Source organism: Talpa europaea, assembly GCF_964194135.1.
Source record: "Talpa europaea genome assembly, chromosome: 1".
NCBI classification, from domain to species: domain Eukaryota; kingdom Metazoa; phylum Chordata; class Mammalia; order Eulipotyphla; family Talpidae; genus Talpa; species Talpa europaea.
In genome coordinates this window covers 102,126,139-102,152,209 of record NC_140073.1, presented here as the reverse complement: position 1 = coordinate 102,152,209, position 26,071 = coordinate 102,126,139, and the positions used below count along the sequence as shown (strand labels likewise).

Below are 26,071 nucleotides of genomic sequence, written 5' to 3'. Positions count from 1 at the left end.
TGCCTACCCCTCAGTCCAAATACTGGGCCCCAGATCCCGAGCTTTGTGGTAAATAATAAGTATTTTAACCCAAAGGCCCCCTTCAAGATGGCATGAGATGTCAGTCTGACATAACACTTTCACAAAATATTCGGTCAGTGGCATCTTTGAAAATTCAAGAAACTGTTGTTAAAGGCCATATGTGTTGATTGTGTTTATGGCATTTAATGGTATACATTAAATGTCCCTCATAAATTATGTGCAACATTTTTCAACCCAAGACATATTTATGAAACATTATTAAAAGCTTACATGCCAGTCTCATGCTGCCATTGGACTAACTGTACTGAGTTATTTATTGGTCCCTCTCTCTCCCACCTGATGGCAGACAATAATTTCTTTTAATAACATAAAATCTTTATATTCATAAAGCTAACAATGGTTGAAGCATAATGACATTGAATGCTTGCTGAAAGAACATAGGTGCTAGAGAAGATCAGAGCATGGCTGCCTTTTGCAAAGTCTCCTCCAAATTCATTTTGATGGTGATATATTTACTGATCAAGACATGAGTGATGCCATACTTAACTACACTTTTATATGCATTTTGATTTGGGCAGTGTTTTTTTTTAAAAGCTTTTAAAAGTACATTTTGAAATCTCCCTCCCACTTGCATCATTTTGTCTTCTTACTTTCCACTTGAACCTAAGTGCCCACTGGAAAGATAAAGAATCCAAAACTAAGCTCTCATCAAAAGTTGGTGGAAGAGTCCTTTCTAGAACTTGAATCCCCTGACTTTTCCACACTCACTCTTCCTAGGCAGTATGGTAATTTCCCATTTAGCAAAAAATATACTGTGTGGGAAGCATCACATCGTCTGGTGTTTTTGAAGCTCCAGCAAAATGAGTCACTGCACCATCATAGGAAAAACCTTGAAATCTTTCACTTTAGGACTAAGAGTAAAGCCTCATTATGTAACTTTAAACTCTTCAAGAGAGGTGGTGAGTAAATCCCAGATAATAGAATTAAAATAGGTAAAATTGTATTCAGGATGTTGATGGAACAAAAACAACGCGATTCTTATGCCATTGGGACCACACTTTCAGGCACTGAGTCAAGGACGAGTGGTCATTAGTTTGTGTCACATTTTGAGCAAAAAAGATAAGTCAGTTTTCAGTTCTGGGACTACATACCCTTACATTCTGGACAAAAATATAAATGTATTTGTCCCTTTTAATAACTTTGAAGAAAAATTGACAAAATGAAAATATCTAAAATTAAATACTATAATTTCCTGGGATTCTATACAAAAGAACTCCTGGTTTTTCAGGATACCTGATAAATAATAATCTCTTTTCCTCACTCCCAAGCTAAACTGAGGAGTAAGGAAGGCAATCACAGCATTTCCTGTATTAGCTATAAAGGTTAGTTAGAAGATGTGGCTAATGTGTGTGGGTTCCTACTAGGACACCTCAGAATTACAATTATTCACACAAATATGAAACTAACTGAACAGCCGGGGGCATCCCCAGGGGGCCTGGCACCTTCACACTTAATATCACACAGATGTTAAAGCATGCTCTCTGCCGTCAGAAAAATGCAGGGAGAACATGATGGACGAAGGAGCTACTTCTACTTCTTCACAGCAGTCACCAAAAATAAAAAAAAATCATTCTGACTCTGCTTCCTTGGTCCTCAGGGTTCTACTTGAATGATGCTCCCTCCATATAGAAACTTTAGGAATGCCATCCCCATGTTTGTTGCTTCTAACTCGAGCGTGTCTGAACAAATGTAGCCTTTAAAAGTATATTTCCAGGTATTAGTTTATTCTATAGTTCAAGTAAATGGTAGGTAACTAATGTTAAATTATATGTAGATCTTGTTAAAATGGCCAGGTTCTACGCAGAGAAACTGTGCTCTGTTTTGAAATATGTAGTGGACCCTGGTATGTCACCCAGATCCCCACATCCTCCTTTCAGGACTGAATCATTTACTTCGCCAGCTGCCCAGGATGCTGACCAATGGCATCCCAGCCTATACAGCTTAGCGTTCCCCCTGGGGAGGCTCTGGCTGAGATCTGCCTGCTCTTCCCTTTCCTCCCTTGCCCACGGGAATATTTCTGCCCCACAAAGCTCCTCCTGGTATGTTTCCTGGAGAATGTTACCTGCCATAACATATATAAACAGGTAACACATTCCATGTAAACTTTCTTCTGCATGTATTCATTGCATTCAAAATAAAACAATGCTGGATTCTGCCCACCAAAATAAAGTGAACATTCAACTAAAAACCAGATTGAAAATATAACCTGGGTCCTGGTGAAGGTTATTAATAAAGACACAGCTAAAACTGCCCACCCAGCAGGACATCTCAGAGGCACCTAGCACTGCAGCTTCTCGGTCATTCGAGTAATGACATCCTAACTAGTCAGGTTCCTCCTTGGAAAAGTGCACAGGCAGCTCTGCTTTCATATCCTGTCTTTGCTGGGTTTCTGATTGTGTATGCTCTTCAAATGCAACTTTAAAAAAGTGGTATTTCGGGCCTCCCCAGTGGCGCAGCAGTTGAGTGCTGGGTTGCAAAGCTGCCCGCGGCCTCTGCAGTGCTGGTTCGATCCCCGGCTGCTCCCCGGCCACTGGAAGAGGGTCCCACATGGCACACAGACCTCTCCTGCCGCCCGCTGCTCCCCTCAGCAGTGTACCTCGGTCCTTCTGCCTGCTCTGCTCCCCGCTCTGGCTCTGGTGAATTCTCTCACCGTCCCGCGCTTTTCACTGTACCCAGTGCTTGTATAAATAAATAAATAAATCTTTAAAAAAAAAAGTAGTATTTCTCTCTGGGAAAGAAAGTAGTTGCAGAACTAAAAGATATACTTAAGCTTGATATTAGTCATAAACTATCACCAATTCTTGTTGAAAATGACTGTTATTTTTAAAGTAAGCCATGTTTTTGTTTGGATCTCACTTACAGGCCCAGGTCTCCCCATTTCCACCCTTCACGATGGCCGCACAGATCAAGGTAATTTCTCTTGTAAGCTGTTGCCTTGGACAAAGAAATCATGAACTCCTACTGACACCACATTAAAGGAAGCAAGACAGTATCCCTATAGAAACAAGGGGAACTGTGATGGAATCCTCTTATCATGGAGCTTATTAGTCTTTTAGTCAAAGCGGAGTGTATGAAATGTAATAATTACTTGCAGTAACCTGGCATAAAGCAGATCGGCTGATAATCCTATCAGAGGGATTCCTCCTATCTTCCCCAATCAGCCTTATAAAAAGCACAGAAGAAAACTCAGGTATTTAGCTCAAGTCCCTCCCAAATAAGAATGTCTATTTTTCAGTAACATCCAAAAGCTGAAGAAAAATTCCAGACACAACTGTAGTTCAAAGCAAAGGGTAACTGTCACGCTAGCTCTTTTGTTTTAACAGCTACATCACATGGTTGCCATGTATGAATGCCTTGAAATTAGGAGACTCTTCCCATTTTCAGTTGCTACCTAGAGTGTCCTCCTCCATCCCGTATTTGTGATATTAGTTCCACATAGTTCACAGCTTAAAGATAAACATTTTTGCTCTCAGATCCACTTCCTGCTGTTGTCCATAATCTTTTGATTTACTATTAGACAACATTATAGAGTTAAAGTTGATGGAGACTGGGGACAGCAAGGGACTTCAGCACTTACGTGTGATGGTTCCTGGACAGCTCTGGTGACAAGTCAAGGCACTGCTTTGGGATTAGTTTGACTGCCACCTTAATATGGTCCAAGTGTAGGTGAAAGTGAAGTAATGAGAAAAAATAGAGTCATTTCAGGAGCTCAGGACAGGAGAGGCATTGTAATAACAGGACTGTGAAGTTATTTCATTTTGAAGTGTTGCTTTTTTTTTAACATTGTGTCTAATGATGAAATATTTTTAAGAATAACATTGTGCTTTTCATTTTGGTTCATCTCAGCTTCAGTGAGAGAACTTTTAAAACATTACTACTTTTAAATTTGTAAGTATTTTAATGGAAATCATCTATAAAAGGCTCATTTTATCATTACTACAAATAAAGATCAACTTTCCTTTTTCCAAACTTTTCTTTCTTACTATTCATGTATATTTCTGCCACGTACCAATTTCAGTACTGCTTACAAAGCTTTGTTACTTTACCCAATATCTACAAAAATAGGTCAGTCTCCTTGCACTCTCATATACATGACATGCATTTATATGCTAACTTGTGAGATGCAGTTCTTTTAGAATGCCGGCCTGCAATGATAAACTTGCCCAATGATAAAATTCTTCAGAGTCAAATTCAGTAGTTCTTAGGTTGGGTTAGGGAATCTGTATATTTAATAAACACCTAGGTAAGTTTGGGAGTTGCTTTTTAGACCAGATATTGTATTTTGCTTATTTGTAGCTTTTTTGCCCATTTTTAGTTGTATTTACTGCAAACAGTCTTCACTGAACAAGTGTTTCTTGAACACCTACCACTGTAGCCAGGTGCTGTGCTGGGTACTAGATTGTGTAAATGAACAGATACTGGGTTAGATGTGGTCTGTGTCCTCAAGACTATTGATAAATGGAGATGCAAACTGTCTGTCCATGAGATGTTACAATATAGTAGGGCAAAGTTTTAAGATAGAGACACAAAGCCCAGAGGCAGGCATATCATCTGGTATGTAGTTAGGACATGTGGTCTCCTTTAATTATGGCTACACTGCACTGGAGACTCATAAATATGAAGGAGGGATTGGTGATGCTTGCATGTCTGGTTCATCAGGCAGACTGATATGGATGCTTTTCACTGAAAGAGAGGATTCACTGGGGAGAAGATGTTCTTGGAGAAATGATGATTTTTTGTTGTTGTTGTTGAGTTTGGGGTACTGATGGGATGTCCAAGTGAAGCTGTCTCAGTGTGTGATGTTGTTTTGGATCTGGGTGTTCGAGAATCAGTTTAGACTGAAGATGATATTCAAGAAGTAATTTCCTTTTGTTGAGTTTGCTGTTGCTGTCATTTAGTTATTTTATGGATATGCATATTATTTAATTGAAGTTACAGTGCATTACATCATTAGATAAGATTCAGGGATGCATCTTTGTGAATTAACATGTGTACCTATTGCTTTAAGTTCTTTGCTAAAATCCAATTCTATCCTTCACCATACTATTGGCCCCTTTTTCCTGACTTACCCATGTCCGCTTCTGTTCTGGAACCACTGTTAGTTCAAAAGTGATCTGCTTAATTGTTTTCCCTATGTACCACATATGCATGAAATCACACAGTGCTTGTCTATGGAATACCTGGTTACTAAGGTCAAGGGAGGGGATGAGATGGCACAGTGGGAAAACAAGGGTTCTGGGAACAATGGAAGAGTGAACCTGGAATAAAACATCAACATGAGAAACAGAAAGAGAAAGATCTGTCTATACAGGAGAGTGAGAGGGGGCAAAAGAAAGATGACTTTGAGACTACAGTGTCAGGGAAACAGGGGAAGAGAGGATGTCAAGAAATCTGTGTCAACTGCTGAAGAGAGTGAAGCGAGACCTGCTCCAAGTTGATGGATCAAGAGGGAGATTCACATGATCTTAGAGCAGTTTCAGTGGAGCAGTGAAAGCAGAAGTCAGGCTGAGGCAAAAAGAGATGGATTTTTCAAAGAACTGACCAGAGAAGGAAAAAAGTGGAAAGGTAGCTGAAAGGATTGATTGGTTTCATTCTTTTAACTAAATTATTTTTTTGCAACACTTTATCTGTTTTAGGGGTAGAAGCTGATACAGAGATTTGATTTTGTTTTTGAAAGATGGTAAACATTAGAGTGTGGTTAAATGCTAATGGAAGATATTAGACCAATAGTGGTTGTAGACCTAAAGGAAGTCCCCAAGAAGTTGGGAAAAGTGGAGCCCACAGGCAGGTGAAGGGATTCATTGTTTACATTGCAATGAGACAGAATGAAGAAACTGCTGTGCAATCATATAAAAACTTGTAGACATTGCAGAAAACAGTGAAATGGCTTCATTTTGCTGCAAAGTTCTTTGAAAAATAACAAATAGTACTTGAACCAGATGATAAGGAAACCCACAGGAGTTGGCATTTGACATCAAGGGCCCAGTTGAGGCTCAAATTGCTTAGGTTACAACATGCGCTCATTAAAATGACCCAGATGATTGAATAACCTCATTTATCACCTTTTTCACAGACTCTTCCCATAATTTGATTAATGAAAAATATGCCATACTTCATATATCATACTTAATGATTTAAACAAAAATCTCACATATGACCCATCATTCATACCATTTGATTCCATCATAATAAAGACTCCACAACATAGAAAGAGCACACACTACACATTACTAGGTACTGAGTACACTGGGAACTGTGTATACAACGTGGAGTAAAAGAAGGCAGAAGTTACAGTCTGCATGTTGCACTCGTTGCCAGGTTACAGACTTTTAATGCAAAGTCCCATAGAAAAGCCCAATTGCCCCCTCTCGCCTGTGCTCACAGCCTTCTGAAATTCCATTTTGCAAAATGGGGTTGGAAATGGCCCGCTTTCCAGCCACAAAAATGCAGCCCTACACTGTAGAGTCATTGAAAATTAAATTTGGCATTTTCAGTACATTATGAATCAAAAAATTTCCACAGCTAGAAACAGAATGGGGAAGGAGTCAAACCAACCAGGCACACAGGCAACACATATGTATCATCTCCACTTTTCAGTACCTGTTGGCAAGATGATACAGATATTAAGAAATAAATAAATGATGCAGCCGCTCTGTGTGCTCACGCCACATAGCATTCCCTTGGTCCATGGCAGTTCCCATGCAGAAGCCACAGGGGGACAATGAAGAGCTGGCTCCATTGTCCTTAGAACTGTGTGTTGGTGGTTTTATTTTTTTTTTGGGGGGGGGTTAAATTTTAAGATACCACAAGTGTCTTTCTGCTGATGGATTATCCAAAGTTAAAATAAAATTTATTATGTATCTTATACAACTCATACCAAAACATCTATATTTGTTCTAAGATTAAATATAACATGTTGGAGCAAAATGCCATGAGTATATGAAAACTGAGAGTTACAAGCAAAGTGGTTTGGCAAACTTAGTGTAGTTATAAGTACTCCTCCAGCTCCTTATCTTCAAGGACAACTTTTAGAAAGGCACAAAACAAGAAGTCCATAGGATGTCTTTTGTAGAAATTGCCATTACTCAGAAGTCATCCAAATCCTCTTTCAAAATATAAAGCTACGAACTCCACATAGTATATGAAAGTCTAAGTTTTCTCTAGAAGACGCCTTGTGTCAATCCCCACTCACTATAAAGAAGACAAAAACCTTCTATTGCCAGGAGCCCATTTGTATATACTGCCAGTCTGCAGCATCAGGGATCAATGGATTTGTTCAGTTTCTAAGATTAAAGTGCAAAATATAACCGGACTTAATTATAAACAGCAGTATTTCAGATCTTTTAAGGAGAAAGACAAAAAGAGATCATAGTGTGTATATATGGTTGTTTTACTAAGATATATGACTACCTTGAAAGAGAGGATTCAAAGGAAATGGGGATAGTAGTAATTTACCTGAAAAGACCATCCTATATTAATCAAGTATAATGGGAAAAGGTTAAAAAGCAAATTGGTATAAAAATCACAGAAACAATATTTCATTTTTCAGTTTGAAAATTTACAAGCTTTGTAACTATACAATTATTCTAAACTTGAGGTTTCAACAAATATAGATTTTACTTCTACTACTTTTTTTTTTAGTACATGATAAAAGAGATGTCAACTACTCTGTCAGGTCATGGCTTTGTATTGAAAAAGCAAAGTGATAGATGGGGCATAATGGTTGAGTAGACAGTGTTGCTTCTGTGATTCAGCTCTAAATGTGTTTAAGTGCCTTAGAATAAGTTGAGGAGAAAATGATGTACTTCATAAGGTCATACCTCCTTTAAAAGCTGGATTAAAATGTGCTTTTTAATATGAAACTCCTTAATTACTAAACAGTTGCAGGTGCTTCAGGCCTATGGAATTTTATTATGGAAATGCTGTTAATTAAAAATGAACATTTCTTTTTTTAAAGAAATTAAAATCCTGGAGGAAAACAAGGAATTGGAAAATGCCTTGAAAAATATCCAGCTGCCAAAAGAGGAAATTCAGAAACTTGAAGTGGATGAAATTAGTAAGCTCTTTTAAAGACTTCCCATTTATAGACATGAAGCTGAACTCTTATCTTGCTTTTGAAAATATAGAGGGTTAAATGGTATAGTCCAAATTCTAGAAAATGACAGAATCTTCATTAAAATAATTTTATGAATATCTTTACTATATTCGTGAATAGGGTTAAACCTGTACTTTCCATAGTTTTTTTTTTTTAACACTGACATTTAAAAAAAAAAGAACTTACCTAATTTTAATTTTGGAATGCATGTTTCTAGGACAAATAACTATTTAATAGTTCTAGTCATTTGTAAATTAGACAAAATATGTAATAAGAATCAATTAAATATATTCTCAATTTCTAATAATTTAATAGATGTGCACTTATTTTGTGGTGTATATTCTATGAGCATTGTAGAATGAGAATTTCCTCCTTTTTTTTTTTAAAGCTTTATGGTACAAGATGATTCTTCCTCCACAATTTGACAGATCAAAGAAGTATCCCTTGCTAATTCAAGTGTATGTAATATTTTTCTTTGGTGTAAAAACTATTTACTGAAAATATGTTGGATTAAATACACATTTATGAGATAGAATGAACCATTCTCCTTGGTAACAGTTCCTATTGATGCTGTTTTTATATATTCCTCAACTAATCAGAGTAAATAAAATATGGCTATTTAAAATAGATTGAGGAAGTTTTGAGGTTTTAGATGGACTTGCTTGAATTTGCTGTGTTGAATTTCATTTATATGGCAAATTGCCGAATGTGTCAAAATACCTTTGAGATAGAGAAATTACAGCCAAAAAAATATTGTAAATCATCTTAACATCTTATGTAATTGAGTTAGAAATGAAATAAGGGAATGGAATACATTTAGTGGAATCACACCCAAAATCAGTGCTGACCTACACACAATTTGCTTAAAACACCATGCATTTTTTTTAGTATATCTTATGCCTGCTTTTAGCAAGTGGCAGGTGGCAGAAATGACGAAAAACCCACACATATTCCTTGAAATGCCAACCCTAGATGTATCCGTTTTGGGGAATAGGAGAGATTGTGTCCCAAAACAACTTCCTTGTAGCAAACCTCTGGGAAAAGCCTGGTCCGTTCTTGATTGTGAGCCAGTTTTAATGCCATTGTTATTGAAATATTATCACACAAATGTACTGTGAAACAGGAAGGAAATTCCTGTCCATGATGGGAATTTGAGTTTTAAAAGGAATCAGATTCTTTTTTTTTTTTTTTTTTAATTTTAGGTATGGTGGTCCATGCAGTCAGAGTGTAAGGTCTGTGTTCACTATTAGTTGGATATCTTACCTTGCAAGTAAGGAAGGGATAGTCGTTGCCTTGGTGGATGGCCGAGGAACAGCTTTCCAAGGGGACAAACTCCTGTATGCGGTGTATCGAAAGCTGGGTGTGTATGAAGTTGACGACCAGATCACAGCTGTCAGGTGAGCACCTTCTCCTTCGAACACAAGTAACATCCAACAAAGGTCACGCAGTCACTATTGTGTTTCTCCATTTTTAATGACTTCAAATTTTTTTGTCTTTTTCTAACTTGGTCTAAAACTATCAATCTTAAGGGGATATTTTTATCCAAATTTGAAAAAAAATAATGCAAGGAAGAAAGCTAATAAATGTATAGAAAATTATTTATAGTGTTAAATGACAAATGTCCTCTTTTAATATTCTTTCATTTATATATTTATGATTTATTTTATTTATTCATGCATACAAGAACTGGGGTGTAGGCCAAAGGCGTGGGGTGGGTGGGGTGAGAGGATTCACCAGAGACCAACTAGGGAGCAGAACAGGGGGTCTACTGAAATACACTGAGGGGAGCAGTGGGCAGGACAGGAGAGGTCTGCTGTGCCATGTGGATTAGCTCCCTGGTTGGGAATGGAACTCGTGCCTCAATGGCTGCCAATAGCTTCAAAGCACTGAGACTTTAACCCCTGCACCACCAGAGAGGTCCTCCTTTCATTTATTAACATGACTCACAACCAAGCAATAAAATATGCAAAGTTACTGATGTTGGTCTGCAGAAAACAAAACACCTGAATTTGCTTAAGCATTGTGAATCCTACACATAGATGTACTATGTGCTTTTAGAAGTTAGTAATTCATTTGTGATTCAACTAGCTGTGAGTTTGGCTCTGGTAGTGTAAAAGTGCTTGCCTACCATCACTTAACAAAAAAGAAATAATTTTCCATAATAGAAATTACATTATGAAATATTTAAAGAAAGATTCATAATCTGAATTCTGCCCAACTAATTCTCAACCACGATCTATGATGACTCCACTATCTTATTTTGAAACAAAAAGAATAGAGTCACCTAATCTGTTGCTTATTTGGAAATACTATACAAGGTTCTTCTGGAGATTTCTTCATAGTTGTTGAGTTTCTGTATTCATAGTGTAAGTAAGTAAAGTTGGAAATAGTTTGTAAACCTAAAAGCTAACATAGGCTAATACATTCACAGTCATGGACACATATGCACACAAAACAATCAAAGCTTTAACACTCTTTAGCAGCAAAGACCAATTTAGAAATTCATTAGTAGATTTCTTTTATCATCTTAATGTCACTAATAGTTATTGATTTCAATGTAGTATATACAGCACAGATTGTATTAAACAGCTAGGAGTTAGGCCCAGACACTTTTCTGTATTTTTGTCTGTAATCAAAGCAGAAGAATTTTGACTCACAAGTAATTATTTTTAAAAATAGAAAAGTAATCATAACCCACATGTTTTCCATTTTTTCCATCCTGTGAACAGTAATATGCGCACACTTACACAAAATATTCTATTAGAAATAGTTTATTTAAATAAAACCTGAAAAACTAGTGTGTTGATTATTAAATAACACTCAATATTATTAAATAACTCTTAATATAACATTCAGTGTTCACATCTACTTTCTAGGAGGATTAATCATGGTTTCTGATCCATATTTTTGGCCTTTCCACTCTAAACTTGTTTGGAAGAGTCTTCTGCTTGACAGAGGGACAGAGACTTATGAGACAATTAAAAGCAGAGCATATAACTTCTTAATATGTTCCTTAGATGGAATGAAAATCTAAATCTGAAACCCATGTGTAGATCTTAATGCAAACTGCTGTTTCTCACGTTCAACATATAGGACACAAAGCCACAAATACTACCAATTTTCACTATAGCTTAAATGTCTTTGGCATTTAGGTTTGAAGATAGATCCAGAGGTGGTAACTGGCTATCTTTACCTTCTCTGAGTCACTTTTAGGATGGAATCTGAAGACTTCCTGCTGTAAAACAGGATTATGTTCACTCATTTACTCAGCCATCCAACAACAGGTCTATACATGCCATTGCAATATACTCTATAAAATTGTGCGACTTACGATTTCTACTTTCAATGCACTAACAATCTTTGTAAGTGGATAAGTCACCTGCACTGTGAAGGGACAGCATTGCTATTAGACAGCACTTTCAGTATACATCTTTGGGCATGCCCAGTAGGAACAAGGAGAGACTTGTGACCCATGCAAAGCCCGTATGAAATGGTGGAGATGTTGGTTGAAACTGCCCTTGTCTTTTCTTCAAACCATTATTCTGCAAAAGTGATAGGAAAACCTTGGAATCTGATGTTTTAAGAAAACAAAAGCTAAATAGGATAGATTTATAATAATCATCCTGGGAATAATTCAATAACATGTCTCCCTAAGGAGTGTTTTAGTACTCAGACACTAAATGTTTTACCTGGGGAAATGAGATTATAATCTCTCTATGGAAGCCCTCCAATTTCACTCAAGAATGAAATTGGTCCGTTTGAATCTCATGAACTACAATCCAGCTAAATTTTCTACATAGCAAAAGAAAATCATATGAACATATTTGGAAATAAAAAAAAATGCTAGTTAGGGGGGGCCTCCCTGGTGGTGCAGGCGGTTGAGTGCAGTGCTGTGAAGCTGTCCACAGCCTCTGCAGTACCAGTTCAATCCCCGCCGGCCGTGGGCAACCCACATGGCGTAGCAGACCTCTCCTGTCTTGCCTGATGCTCCTCAGCAGTGTATTTCATCAGTCTGCCTGTTTTGTTCCCCGCTCTGTCTCTGGTGAATCCTCTCACCATCCCGCACAGCTGGCCTGTATCCCGGTTCTTGTATAAATAAATAAATCTTTTTTAAAAAATGCTAGTTAGGGTCAATAAATAGATTCAAACAAAGCAGAGCAGGAAAGAAAAAAAAAGTAAAATAACCTTATAACTCTTATCTATAAAAAAGAGAATTCTTTACAGGACATGCTGGCAAGGACAAAAGCATAAGAGAAACTGGGATCTGCTTTCTTCAGACTTCTTGCAAAAGGCCATATGTGAGGCCTATAAAACTTCAGTAGTTATGGGGCCAGATTTGTGTATTCAGGGTATATGCGGCCTTTTTGACAATTTTTCCATCTTATATAACTGGGTTAGTGATATGGACAAATTCAATTAGTAAAAAAATACCATGCCATATATTAGAGTGTCAATAAGGATATTTCCAAAATAAGAAACTAATTGATCACTAAGATTCTAAACTGACCTTTGTTCTAATACCATTTTTATGAGAAAGACTGGTAAGTTCATTCCAGTCTCCAAAGTTAAAAAACATACTTATCCTTTCTTGCTAACATATTGTTGATTTAGCCACATTATCAACAGTATTTCTGTAAATCAACCTTCTGAAAGTGCTTCATAACTTGGAGGTAAATTTTATGCAGCCATGTTGGTCTCAACAAGCTCCTACATTACCTAGCTAACCTTTAACCTAGTCCTGCCACATTAAGTGTTAATGTTTTATTTCCATGTTAACTATTGCACTATCATTTCCTGTAAATGTCATCCTTTCAGAATAAACCTAGGAAGGGAGTTGTTAAGAATTTCCTGTTCTGATGTATCACCTGTTATTTACTTTTACCCCAGATGTAATTGCTAGCTTGTAGGAGATCATAAAATCACGATTGATTTTTATGGCTCAGAACTGTCTTCAAGCCCTAGTGACAAGATTTTTTTTACAAGGAAAGGGAAGTTTCTCTTCTTTATTTGGTTTTGGAAGTTTATGGAAGAATTGCCAAAGTGCCACAGTTTGCTACACATTTTCTCTGCTTTATCCTGAGCAGCATCCGCCCAGGTAGCAACTTTCCCTTTGCTACTGCATTTCTTCCCTGTAGACAACTTGGTGTCCCTCAGAATCAGTGTCGGGTAAGCTGTGACTGACGGGGCTTCTTCCCATCTGTTTGTCTCGGGCACTTGCCCAACTACTCTGTGCATCTGAAACGTGCATGTTGAATCGATGCAATGAGCAAAATGATTGCTGTGAAATCCTTTTTAAGGAACACCACTATTTAACTAATGAAAATCACTCCCTCCTACTTCCAGAAAATGAGAAAGGGCAGTTATGGAGCGAAAGGAAACCAAGAATATTGTAATTTTTCTGGGGTCACATTTGTCTCTCCTTTGGTCTCACCTCACTCCTACCCATCACTATTGCCTCCAGACCTCTGCAGTGAGTCATCCAGTTGCTTCTGTATATCGTTGCTTCTGTGTTCTGAGATTTTCTTGAAGTTCAGTTAAACCACTTTCAAAATAAATCAAAATTGCTCTAGAACACCAGCTCTCTAGGGCGCATTGTATAAATTAGCCAGAAAAAACACATACCAATATTGCAAGTCACATTTCTGATGGCTGCCCCTGTCTATTTAGGTTGATCTTCAGCATGAAGGTCTAAATCTTAAGGATTCATTTTCAATAGAGTTTCCCATTGGGGGCTCTTCTGTGATGGAGTTTGAATGAATCATTTTCATATCCTGAATGTAACATAAAATTATCATGCTATAATAAATTGAGGGTACCTAGTATGAAACGAGAGAGGAAATACAAAATGTTTCTCAAATATGATGAAAATGAGAGGGTGGTTAACATTAACCCCTAAGCAAACAAGGTCTAAGACATGAACAAAACTTAAAACACCAACAACAAAACTTCTTCCCAAAGCTGGGGTTTTGGAAATTTGGTCATAGCTGTGGGGGTTTTACTTCTTATGTTTTTACCAACCTGTCTGGTGACCTCTCTCAGTCCCAAGTTACTCCCCTAACATAGTTAGGCTACGAGGCCTTGCGCCCCTGGACGTTCTGCTCAAAAGATGTCCAGTAGAGTCTAGAGGAGTCTTTGATCCTTGCAGCAAGCATGATAATATTCTTCTAATTATTTGTAAATGCAGCCTTTTTCTGCATGTGTTTAAACAAAGAAAATGTAGCGTTTCTATTAAATCTTTGGATTAAATATGCTTGTGTAATGAAGTAAATGTCATGTGTACACACTTAAAATTCTAAAAATTTGTTTCTTTTACTTTAGAAAATTCATAGAAATGGGTTTCATTGATGAAAAAAGAATAGCCATATGGGGCTGGGTGAGTTGTTTTATATGTTTTATGCCTGTTATTCAGTTCAGCAATCATCATTTTCTAAAGTGTTCGTTTATAAGGTTTCTCATGAAATGTTAATGTTGCAACATAATTTAATCTGTCAGTGGAAACAGTCAATTTGGGTAATCTGGCTTCAAAGTGGTGGCTTTAAGTGCTTGTTCCTTTTTTTCAATCACTTAGTTTCTTTTCTGTATCACAAATCAACTCATAATTGACACGTTTTTACTTAATTTTTGGTACTAGATTATAACATCTGACCTGAGCCATAGTCATCAGAGATTTAATTTCTTTTATAATTTTAATGTGTAGCTTTTATTTTGTATTTCATTTTATGAAAGGCTAAACTGAAATTTGGTTTTATAGGAAATTTCACACTCTAAATTCCCTACTACATAGTCTAGCCCTGTCATATCTTGGGTGTGCTCAACATTTTCTTTTTTTGTAAAAAAAGTTCTTCCGCCATGTTGAATATACATTTGCTCTAACTTGAGAGAAGTATTACTTAGTTTCCTAGTGGTAGGTGATGGAGATAATTTCCCATTTTGAAAAGTTGTGCAGGTTTTTCAAATATACATTAAAAGGGAGTGACAAAACTTTTCAGTCATGGGCAATGAAGTCACTGGAAAGTTTAGAGAAATATTGGAAGGAATTTAAATTTTCTGATTATAAATTATGATAATTACTCTTCAAAGAAGATTTCCCCGTTTCACTTTTTGGTCTAAATTTGTACATTTGCAAGTCAATTTGCAGCCGTTCGTGCTCGGGTTGTTTTTCTTGGCTGTTTTCTCTGAGAGCGGCCTGCACATGATGGAGGGAATGAAACCCAATATTGATCGGAATCTGCAGGATTGGGCTCAACAACGCTCAGCTCAGTGACCAGATGAAGAGCTGTTGTGAATTTGTGGAAAGTTGTCGCTTCAAGCCATTTGGTTCTTCTTAAAACTATCAAATGTTAAGTATCTAAACAGAATGCATTTCAAATGGGTAGAAATAAATGTGTTATTTTTATAGTGAAATATTTCACTATAAGACCTTTCCTACCATATATTTTTATCACGTTTCCTAAAGGAAATCCTATCAAACTGAAAAATTACATGTAGTCATTAATATTTCTCTTAAAAGAATTATATTTTACTGCATTCTTTGAAACATCCATAGAGTGAGCAATTTTATCTCATTTCTAGAACATTCTGGGTATTAGTCTAAGAGATCTAAGTGGAAAGATTTAAGGAGACCATTCCTCACCCAAAACTATGTCCACATCAGCCTAAGAAATTCTTATATATGTGCAAATGCTTCTGAAAGCAATAGAATATTAGGTCCCCTTTATGACATGTTTTCCAATGTGATGGTGATTATGAGGTCGATCTTGAGAGTATGTGCAAGAAAAGAAGAAAGAAATGGACTGTCAATGGATATATTGAGCATCCCCTCAATCAATAGGAGGACCCAAAGGTGGAAAAATACCTTAATATTCTGCTTATTTTTTGGCATTTTAACCATTCTTTGGTTAAAAGCCAGTCCATATTTATTAATCCATCCATCTGATCATTGATTCATTCATCCTTTCATAAATGCAGAAAATTTTTATTGGATCTTAAATAAGTCATATACTAGCTTCTTTAGGGAATGAAAATAGGGGCAAGTTCTAGCCCTGGTTTTCTTGGGTAGAAAACAGAGAGTAAAAAGCAATTGCTCAGCAATGCTTCAATTGTTGGAAGAAATGGAATTTGTAGACAACACCTAGGAGAGTGGTTAATTCTGGCTGAAAAAGCTAAGGGGTGATTGAGAAATTGGCAAATAGGCCAGTCCAGGCAGAGTGAAGACAACATGAGCCCATCCTGAGGTAACAGAGCTTAGTGCGCATGGAGAATCTGAAGTGGCCAGGAATGCCTGAAATGTCAGAAGTCTAAGGTGTATGGTCAAGATGATACAGGAAAGGAATCTGGACAGGTAGATAGCCAGGTAATATGTTTTTTGGGTCACATAAAGGAGAGTAGGTCTTATCCATGACTCTGTGACATCTTTTCTTATCTTTCTATGTATCTATGATCATTATACTCCATTCATACTTTAAGTGTAGGTACTTCTCCGGCCTTCATGCTCATTGTTCTTCACTTCCTTGAGGAAACCTATATGATTTCAAAGATGATGATGACTGCCACATCCCTGCCATTAGCCCCTACTTCTCTTCTGAGCCCCATATTTCAAGTACCTGCTGATTCTTTTTGCCATGTGTCCCATGGAGATCTCAACCTTAACTTGCCCAAGCTAAATTAGTTATTGTCTACTTTAAATATAGCCTCATCTTTGTTGAGGATCTCACTACATACCTATCACCCAAATCAGGGCTAATTTCAATTCCCCCATTCCCTGACTCCAACATTGTGTTGGTGAGTAAATTCTGTTGCAGTTCTGCAATCACATGTCTTAATCTGTTTTCCTCATTCCCACTAATGTTGTATTAGTTTAAGGTTCTTCTATGTAATTTAGACCAAAGCTTCTCAAACTTTTGTTTACATAAACATCACCTGAAAAACTTGTTAAAACTTGGCTTTCAGGTCCCCCCAGCAGAGATTCTGATTTAGTGCTCAAGACCCCAAGGGGCAATTATTCTATTGGCTCCTCAGTCATAGGTTGAATGGCACCAGTTGACGTGTTCAACTGTATTCAACTGGTAGCCCTGCTTTCACCTCACAAGTTTCAATTTTGCTAACCAAGTTATTGTCCCAAAACACAACAATTACCATCCTGCTATTTTGCTTATATATTTTCTAGGGCTACATTGGCTTCAACCTAATACCCAAATATATTTCTGCATGCAAAGCTCTGGGCGGTTTGCCTCCAACCTGCTTTTCTACTCTCATCTCTCTCCACTTCTGCCCACACTTTATGAATAATTTGACTTATATCTGTGCTTCTTTATTCCCTTAATTTTATAAATCCTGTTCCCTGCACCTGCAATATCCATCTTCTTTCTCTCATCCGCATCTCTTCCTTACTAGAAAGTGGAAAACTCACACCTGTTCTTTGAGACCCAACTCTGATATAACTTTCTGCATGTTCCAATAAGTCTTTATAATGCTCTTACAGGGCACGTTTTATCTATCGGTTTCTCCTGCGAGAACATAAGCTCATCAGGGGAATGAACTTTATCTTTTTTTTCTTTTTTTCCTCAGATGATTAGCACAATACTTGATCATGTCACATATCTATTATGTTGTTTAAACTGAATTTTATCCTAGAAATTAATATTCCCCCATAAGTGTCTCCTTAGTACTATAAGATTTTTCAGGAATATAAAGGTTCTGTGGGTTAATATTTTAGCAAATCCTGAATTCTATATAAAAGTACATATCAGTTCTACAGAGGAATAATAAAGAATCCAGGTTAATTTTAATGCAGTTTTATCAAAAATACTACATCCAATGGGCACCTCTTTGAAAAGTGCTCTTGAAATCAGTAGGGAGTGGTGTTGGTGTCTTGGAAATACAGTTCTAATTGCAGATAAAAAGGTGGCCTGAGGTGAGAGAGGGGGTGGACCAAAGGGTTAGATGAGGAGTGATACTAGCCATAAATGCCACGGGCCTGGGATTAGGCAGTGAAGCAGGAGGGGAAAGCTCATAGCTCTGAGTGTTCTTTTATAGTCAAATAAGGAGCAACCTGTGGGGAAGTGGAGATAGGAAAGAGGAAAACATTGATAATGACCCTGAGGGTTATTTAGTTATTACTTTTTTCAGTGTCAGAAAAGAAAATCTATTACCGTGAAGTGTTAGACCTTTAGTGATCTGAGAAAAACACCATATCTAACCATGCTTCTTTTTTTAGTTAAATGGCCAATAATTTACAAATCATACATTTCCCTCCATTATCCAGATCAAGAAGGGGAAAGGGACATTTTGATCGCACCCTTTTATTTTCCTGGTTCACACAAACCAAAAGTCCAATGGCTTTGTTTTTAGCTGGTTCATAAATACCTGTTATGTTCCCAACCCTATATCCAAGTCATCACTATGACAATGCATCTTGCTGGGCAGTTTTGCTCCATAGAGGACAAATGTCTGGAGATGTATCTGATCATCACCACTGGGGAGGTGTTATTGGTATCTGGTGAACAGATTAGAGAACCACTCACAGTGCACAGGACAGCCCTCCACAAAAAAGGAAGAATCCATCCCCAAATGTTACCAATATTGAGGTCTCAAAGTCCTGGTTTATGGGAAGAAAACTGAAGAAATTATTCTGACAATTGAAGAGCAGCAGGGGTTTTGCCTAAATTATTAGAATAGCAACCTCATTTATGGGCTTTGCTTTGTTAAGGCCTAGCCAGGTGGTGTTGAATAAGCATTAGTTCATGATTTAATCTTAGTTCCTTTCTCTTCCAGTGACTAATTATAAGCAATTTGAATTGCTATGTGTGATCAGCGATGTAAAAGTAGGACAAATGCACCTCTAATGAGATTATATTACACTCTGAACTTCAAGTTCCCCACAGAGGTTGCCCTAGTGTAGAGAGAGGGAGAGGAAATGGCAGGGGTTGCAGAGTCCGGGGGAGAGGCCCAGCACTGCTGCTGGCTGACCCCCAACCACTCTAAATTCACAGTGAGCTTCAGTTTCCTCACCATAAAGCCAGTTATAATGTCCTCACCATATCATTTTCAGAGTTCAATAAATTAGTAGAAAAGTTATATAAGCAATGTTTATCTTATTCCTATTGTGTCCTGGGTCAGAGTCACAGCACTGGGGATATATTCATTAACATGACAGACAAATATCTCTACCCTATATATTTGGGAGTAGTTGGAGAGAAAGACTATAAACAAGATAAATAAGAAAAATGCAGACGATGTTAAAAGTCAGCACTATGGAAATAATCAAAACAAGGAAATTAGATGGTGTGGAGTTAGTGCAGTTTTAATCTAGAAGGGCAGGGAAGGCTCCCTTGAAGGGAATTTATTTTGTTTTGAATTGAGCCTTAAATGGGTCTTAAAAGGGAGGGATGTCCATTTCTGGGGAAAGAGTATTCCAGGTAGAGGGTGGCAGCATTTGCAAAGTCCTGATCTTGGTCACACTTGGAAAGGTGAAAGAGCATCAGGTGAGCACGGGAGCTATGGGATAGGAGGGCGGGGGTGTGTGAGGAGGGAATGAGGACATGGACTGGACAGGACCACAGACACCAATGGGGTCACGTTGGCCATACAAACGGCAGCCAGTTATGATTGATGCCCATAGGTAACTACTCCAGTGTGCATTATGGCTCACAGAAGACTTTTCCATAAACCCCTCAAAATTCTGTGCCCTTCTAAGAATGTTTTTTAAGATATCCTTCATTTAAGCAAAATGGCAAGGCATCTAAGTGCAAAGGACAAAATTCTAGAATTCTCATGGCCAATCTGCTCCGTGGGTTCTTTCTTGCGGCAGCCACCCACTCTTGCCTTGGAGCCCCACCCATGGGACAGCAGAAAAAAGTCAACTCCAGTTGATTTTCCCCCCCCCACACTTCTTCCTGTCTACTATAGGAATAGCTTTTCTAAACTGCCCAAGAACCTCAAGTGCCCCTTCATGTGCCATGGGGCTGCTCCAGTAGTTTGTTATTACTTTTAGAGATGATTTGTATTCCATCCTGAAAACATGAAAGTTTTATTTAGACACAGCACAGTCATCTAATCACTAATAGATACAGATGAACGATTAGTAACACTTGGAACAGAAGTGTTTAAAAACCTTTTTTCTATAAGCAGATGCTTTCAGTTTCAAATCTTTTTTCATGCACTTTCTTATCTGGGACCCAGGAGAGAAGGGACCTAGCATTGTTATTTGCAGTGAACACATTTCCAATCAAGCCATTAACAATGACAATTTTTCCTCAGGACTTCTACTTTTTTTCTCATTTGAACCTAAAATAGAGAAGGAAATAAAGATCCCCTGTTTCAGTAATAGTTGTTGCTCACCTACTCTTCAAAACAAATTATTTGTAATTTATATGTGAAAGTTTGAACCTGCTAGAATTTTCATTACCAGAATGATTTTTAAGCTCAAGTGTTCCTTCTTTTTTAAAATCTTATTTTTCCCTTAGTAAAGCATGCTTTAGTTCTCCTCCAAGTATAATAGAAAAAAAAAAAAAAGCCCATGGTATAACTGGAGCTTCCTCTTTTATTCTGTGTTTTGTAGCCAAGGCTTCTCCATAAAATTCCACAGAGCTGGAAAATAAAACTGTAAACTAGTTAGAGAATTCTTCCTTTAGCTGCTGAATTCACTGTTTACTTAACTTATTCCCTTATTTCCTGGATTTCATAAATTAAGAATAGACCCAGCCACTGACCTGCTGCCATCCCTGTCTGTCTTTGCAGCTCTTGCTCTATAGAGCTCACTCTCACCTCTATTTTACCCTCTTTAAAGACTGACACTCAGTAGCAAAAGTGATATGCTCTCTCCAAACCGAAGGAAAATGATCTCCAGAAGTTTGTGGTAATAAGATCCTTGAAATAAGGCTTCTGTGTTGTAGAGTCGCCTCTTGTCCCTAGGTTTAGTAGGAACAAGAATAAACACTGTCAAGGGGCAAGAATAAACACTGAGAGACACATCCTAATCTAACACACCCATTTTGGGGGGTCCATGTTTCACAAGAAGTATCTCTCAGCATGTTTACACAGACCTAATTTGTCTTCCAGGGGGAGAGCTTGTTTTATTTGCTCTGTTCATTTCTTCATTTTTAGGAATCAAATCCCCAAGCGATGTGGGAAAACATATCTCTTTCTGCTACTAGGGCACTATTCTGAACCACCTCTCTATTTCTTGGGAAAGAAAATTGATGATCGCCAACTCTACTCCAGACTCTGAAATATCTATCCCCTTTTGCATTTCTTTGTTTTTCCATTAATTTGTGAGAGGGAATGTTGGTTTTTAAAGACACCAGCAGCTTTCCTCCTTTGAGCTGCTATGTCAGAAATGCTCAAAACAGAACATGTAGTACTACATTGTACACAAATTCTGTCCTGTCTTAAGTTAAGAGGTTGTTATGTTTCTTATGTCTTTCCCTTGCTGTTCTGTCATGAAAATAAATAAATAACAGATACAAGTTCTGCCTCACAGGACTTTTGCAAACAGTGGGAAATACCTTGCATTTACATTTTGGGAATCGTCTCCTGTTTTGTGCATTTATTTCAAGTAAAATTTTAATTTTGCTCTAGCAAGATCCTCATTGAGAAAAATAAACAAGAAAACAAGAAATTTTCACAGAAATTTGCAATTATATCTGTCTCTTTCACCACCCCTACTATGTTCTGACCAGCACACCAAAGATTTATAATTTTCTGGTGGTGAAATTAGTGTTATGTCTGGTAGGTTTATGTCTGGTGGGTGCCAAGGATGCAGGCAGATATTTAACTAACCCTACCCATACTTCCAGCTCCCCCCAGCATCTATTATGAGCATATAGTGTTGTTATAAAAATATAGAGTCTATGAAAGCAAACCTGGGACTGACTCCTAACATGTCTCTGCAGTCTTATGGAGGGTACGTTTCATCCCTGGCCCTTGCATCCGGAACAGGTCTTTTCAAATGTGGCATAGCGGTGGCTCCGGTCTCCAACTGGGAATATTACGGTATGGAAACATTTCATAAATGTTGCTGGGAAAACATTTAACACATAATTACTTTATATTTGAGGTGCTTGGGGAAACAAATTATGCAGTAAAATTCACCCAAGCATCACTGGGGAAAAGATAATCTATAAATGGGGTTGTTTACAATGATTCATTATAATTGTGTTGTAACAAAGAAATCTTAAGAGTGAGGAAGGACGCTTCCAAAATCCGTTATTGCTTATTCTCACCCAGAAACTGTGTGCCCCCCTGCTGAACCAAATATATAAAATCAGAGCAAATTCTGTTGACACATAGTGGCAGCATGCTGACTTTTAAGAACATTTTATACAAAGTTAAATCAGGTCCAAGCAATTCACCTCCACACCATTGTTTGAAGCTGCCAGCTCCATGACTCTAGAAGTCAGAGTAACAAAAATATATGTTCAAGAAGTAAACCTCCTGTGTGTGCCTATTACTATTATTAATATCAATGCAGGATGATGATTTGGAACTAACCCTACTGATTATACAAAAATTAGCTTTCATCAGAATCTCTTCCCTGTGGTGGGGTAGAAACGAGAAAACTGCCACTTATATAAAGAGAGTGTGTGTGTGTGTGTGTGTGTGTGTGTGTCTATGTTTTGGGAGAGGATGATTTGGGGGACATATTCCCATCCCATCTAGTCATTAAAGCACCAGTTAAAGTAGTAGATCTGGCTGGATTTGTGATTTCTTTTAAAAATCATAGAGGTTATTCCATGGGGTCAGTCTTTCAAAACACCTCCCCATCATTGAAGGGATTTGGGTAGAGGTGAAAAAATTAAGACCAGCCCTTTCTAATGATAGATTCTCCCATTTTTATAATCTCTTCTGCTTCTTCTTTAGTCTTATTGAGGCAAATTGCAGAGCAGATGACTTTAGTGGAGCATTACAAAAAAGTAAAAAGCTTCCTCTCCACATGGGAGAGTGTTGGGGGGGGGTCACCTAACTAGGGATTCTGTTGGTTAATGAAATGGCACATATTACATGCAAACAGCATATTTTTATTTATTGCATAGCATCTATCTACACGGAAAGATTCATGGGTCTTCCAACAAAGGACGATAATCTGGAGCACTATAAAGTAAGCACTTTCTGTTTTATTTAGGCCATTAGTGAAAAGCACTTTTCAAATGTGCTAAATAATTTAAAGCCGTCATTCAGAGTTTACACTTTTACTGGGTCCCTAAGCAAATCTGGTGATCTTTTGTTAGCTGCAAAACACCTCACTAGAAAGGAATTTACTACTCCTTTTGGATTCTATTCTTTCTCTCCCCAACCTCCCTTTTCCTCATCCACCTCCCCATCCCCAGCCCCAGCCCCTACACAGCTTGAGCGGGCATCATTTATGCCTAAGGTCTCACTCATATGTAACATATGACACATAAACTTTCAGTTTTTCAAACTAAGAATCAGATGGAAGTAATGCAAATGATGATGAAAATGTGTTGCTCTGACTCTTAAATATTTATCAACCAAAGCAATACATAATTTCAGTATTGGTGCTAAGTCCATTGCACAATGATTTAGCTAGTTTTCTATTAGAACTTGCAGCAACTAAAATGTTAATTTTTCCTCTTTTCCAGAATTCAACTGTGATGGCAAGAGCAGAATATTTCAGAAATGTAGACTATCTTCTCATCCACGGAACAGCAGATGGTGAGGTTTAAGCAAGACTCTTACACATAAAAATACTGAGCCAGCATCACTTTGTTTAAGAAACATTAAGCATCCTCCTATGCCTATGCTCAGGGTCAGTACCTAAAAGTCAGGGACATTTCCATAAATGAGTGTGAGTACCCACTGCTGACAATGTCAACTGCATGACTAGATAATAGTTGGTGTTCATTTCCAGGCAGTACATTGTCACTCTATGCTTTCTGGTATTTAGCAGCACTTTAACTCTCTCTCTTTGTTGCAGATAATGTGCACTTTCAAAACTCAGCACAGATTGCTAAAGCACTGGTTAACGCACAAGTGGATTTCCAGGCAATGGTACATAATTTCTTTTTACACATGTTCATGGCCTTACACCCCTGAGCCAAAAGGAGGGATCTTATTTCTATTTATTTATTTATTTTTTTTTACTAAAACCTGACCTAGACTAGGCAGAACATATTCAAATGGATTTTGGATCATTCATTGCAGAATGAACTTGCAGAAAAACATCAGGCAAGCCATGTCACCTCTAGGGATCCCAGCTGAGTCATAGATAATATAAAGGTGTCCACGAGATTAGATGACCTTCTATCTCAAGCATCCAATAGTTCTGTGATCCAGTTTACATAAGTGTAGCTATGTGTTTACAGTCCCAGCAAAATCTGGGAGTCCCAGAGCATCTAGAAGATTTTGTATATGAGCAATTGCAAAATATTATCAGAGACTTCAGAGGCTCCCTGAAGCCATGCAGCTCCACTTGGACATTGTCTAGGTGTTCTCAGCGCTTGGCACATGCCTGGACCATCACAGAAGCTCATATTTTTACTGAAAGAATGAATGAATGAATGAATGAATGAATGAGCTAGCTATAAAATCCAGGTTGCACAAGGAATGAGAAATAAAAACAAACAAAAAAATAAGGCGAAAGTCAAGGCAAGGGAGACACCTTTTCCCCTCCTCAGGGAGCATAAATTCTCCCTCACTTGCTTATGTTGAACAAGAACCCAAAAAAGGAAACCCTCATCTTTTAGAAGTGTGTTTTTAAAAATAATTTACCAGGGTGAGGTGAGATTTTTCTGATTTCTGTCCTTTACTGTGACCCCAAAAGTAAATTTAACTTATAAGGATATAGCATTATATCATGACCACTAGCCCCCCTTTACACAGTGAAAACATTAACCTTATTAGCATCTCTCCAACAATAACATTAAAATTGTAATAACATCTTCCGGGGTTTTTTTTGGTACGAACCTATTTTTAACTCCCATAAAGGGTGTTTATGGTTATATATATTTCGGATTTTCTGTAACAGAAAGGAATTAGATTCAGAGGCTAAAAGCCTCATAGAACGTTCGAGCCAGAAGGAGCCTTAGGGAAAATCAAATCCAACCCTCTCGGTTTTTCAAGTGAAACCATGCTCCAAAGAAGCCAAATAACACGCCCAGTACACCAGCTCCGGAAATCGTGCCTGCCTCCCGCTCCCCCAGGATGCTGGCCGCTGTGATCTCAGCCACCGAGATCGAAAAATACAAGTTGGAAGAATATGAAACAGTGGTGAAGGTTAAGAAAAGGTCTCTCAGTCACCCTGCTCTGAATGTTTCCGTGTAAATGATTTAATTTATTCAAGTGTTCTCAGGTAGAAGTTCCCAATAACAGCAGAAATAATTCTCAGGTCCTGAGAGCATGAAGAAGTCAGAACTAAATTTTCTGGCTGCAGGAATAAAAGAGTTCTCTTCTGTTTGTCTTTCAGTGGTACTCAGACCAGAACCACGGCCTCCCCGGCCTGTCCACGAAGCACTTATACACCCACATGACCCACTTCCTGAAGCAATGTTTTTCTTTGTCAGACTAAAAACAATGCCGACACAGCCTGTATCACAATCTGAACACTTCGTATAAATGTCTTGTTTTACTCTTTATGCTGTTCAATGTTGGTGTAAACAGATAAATGAATGTTCTAAACGCTGACAAAAAAATTAGGAGGACTCAGAAGTTCTACCTAAATATTGTTTACATTTCCTGGTACTCTGTGAAAAAAGGAGAAAAAGCAAGTCAGGCTGTTCGTTTGGGACACAGTGTTTTATTGCCGGTTCATTTGAGGGGCAAAAAATAAAGTCAGAAGTTAAAGTGCTGTTATTGTGTCTGTGCTGGTTTCATGTTCCAGTCTCTATTGTAGAAGAAGTGCTCATGTTAGGCAAATGCATGCATGATTTTAGGGTAGCC

At 37.8% G+C, this 26,071-nt stretch overlaps 1 protein-coding gene across 1 annotated transcript in view; it reads left to right on the top strand.

Moving 5' to 3' along the window:
• Positions 1 to 25,807, top strand: part of FAP (fibroblast activation protein alpha) — a 70,332-nt gene extending 44,525 nt beyond the window's left edge. The window contains 10 exon segments of the mRNA XM_084257198.1: positions 2,944 to 2,991; positions 8,039 to 8,137; positions 8,565 to 8,634; positions 9,379 to 9,573; positions 14,495 to 14,549; positions 22,069 to 22,168; positions 23,209 to 23,273; positions 23,776 to 23,848; positions 24,111 to 24,184; positions 25,599 to 25,807. Coding sequence (XP_084113324.1) covers positions 2,944 to 2,991; positions 8,039 to 8,137; positions 8,565 to 8,634; positions 9,379 to 9,573; positions 14,495 to 14,549; positions 22,069 to 22,168; positions 23,209 to 23,273; positions 23,776 to 23,848; positions 24,111 to 24,184; positions 25,599 to 25,700 — 881 coding nt within the window. The 3' untranslated portion in view covers positions 25,701 to 25,807.
• Positions 25,808 to 26,071: the final 264 nt, after the last annotated feature.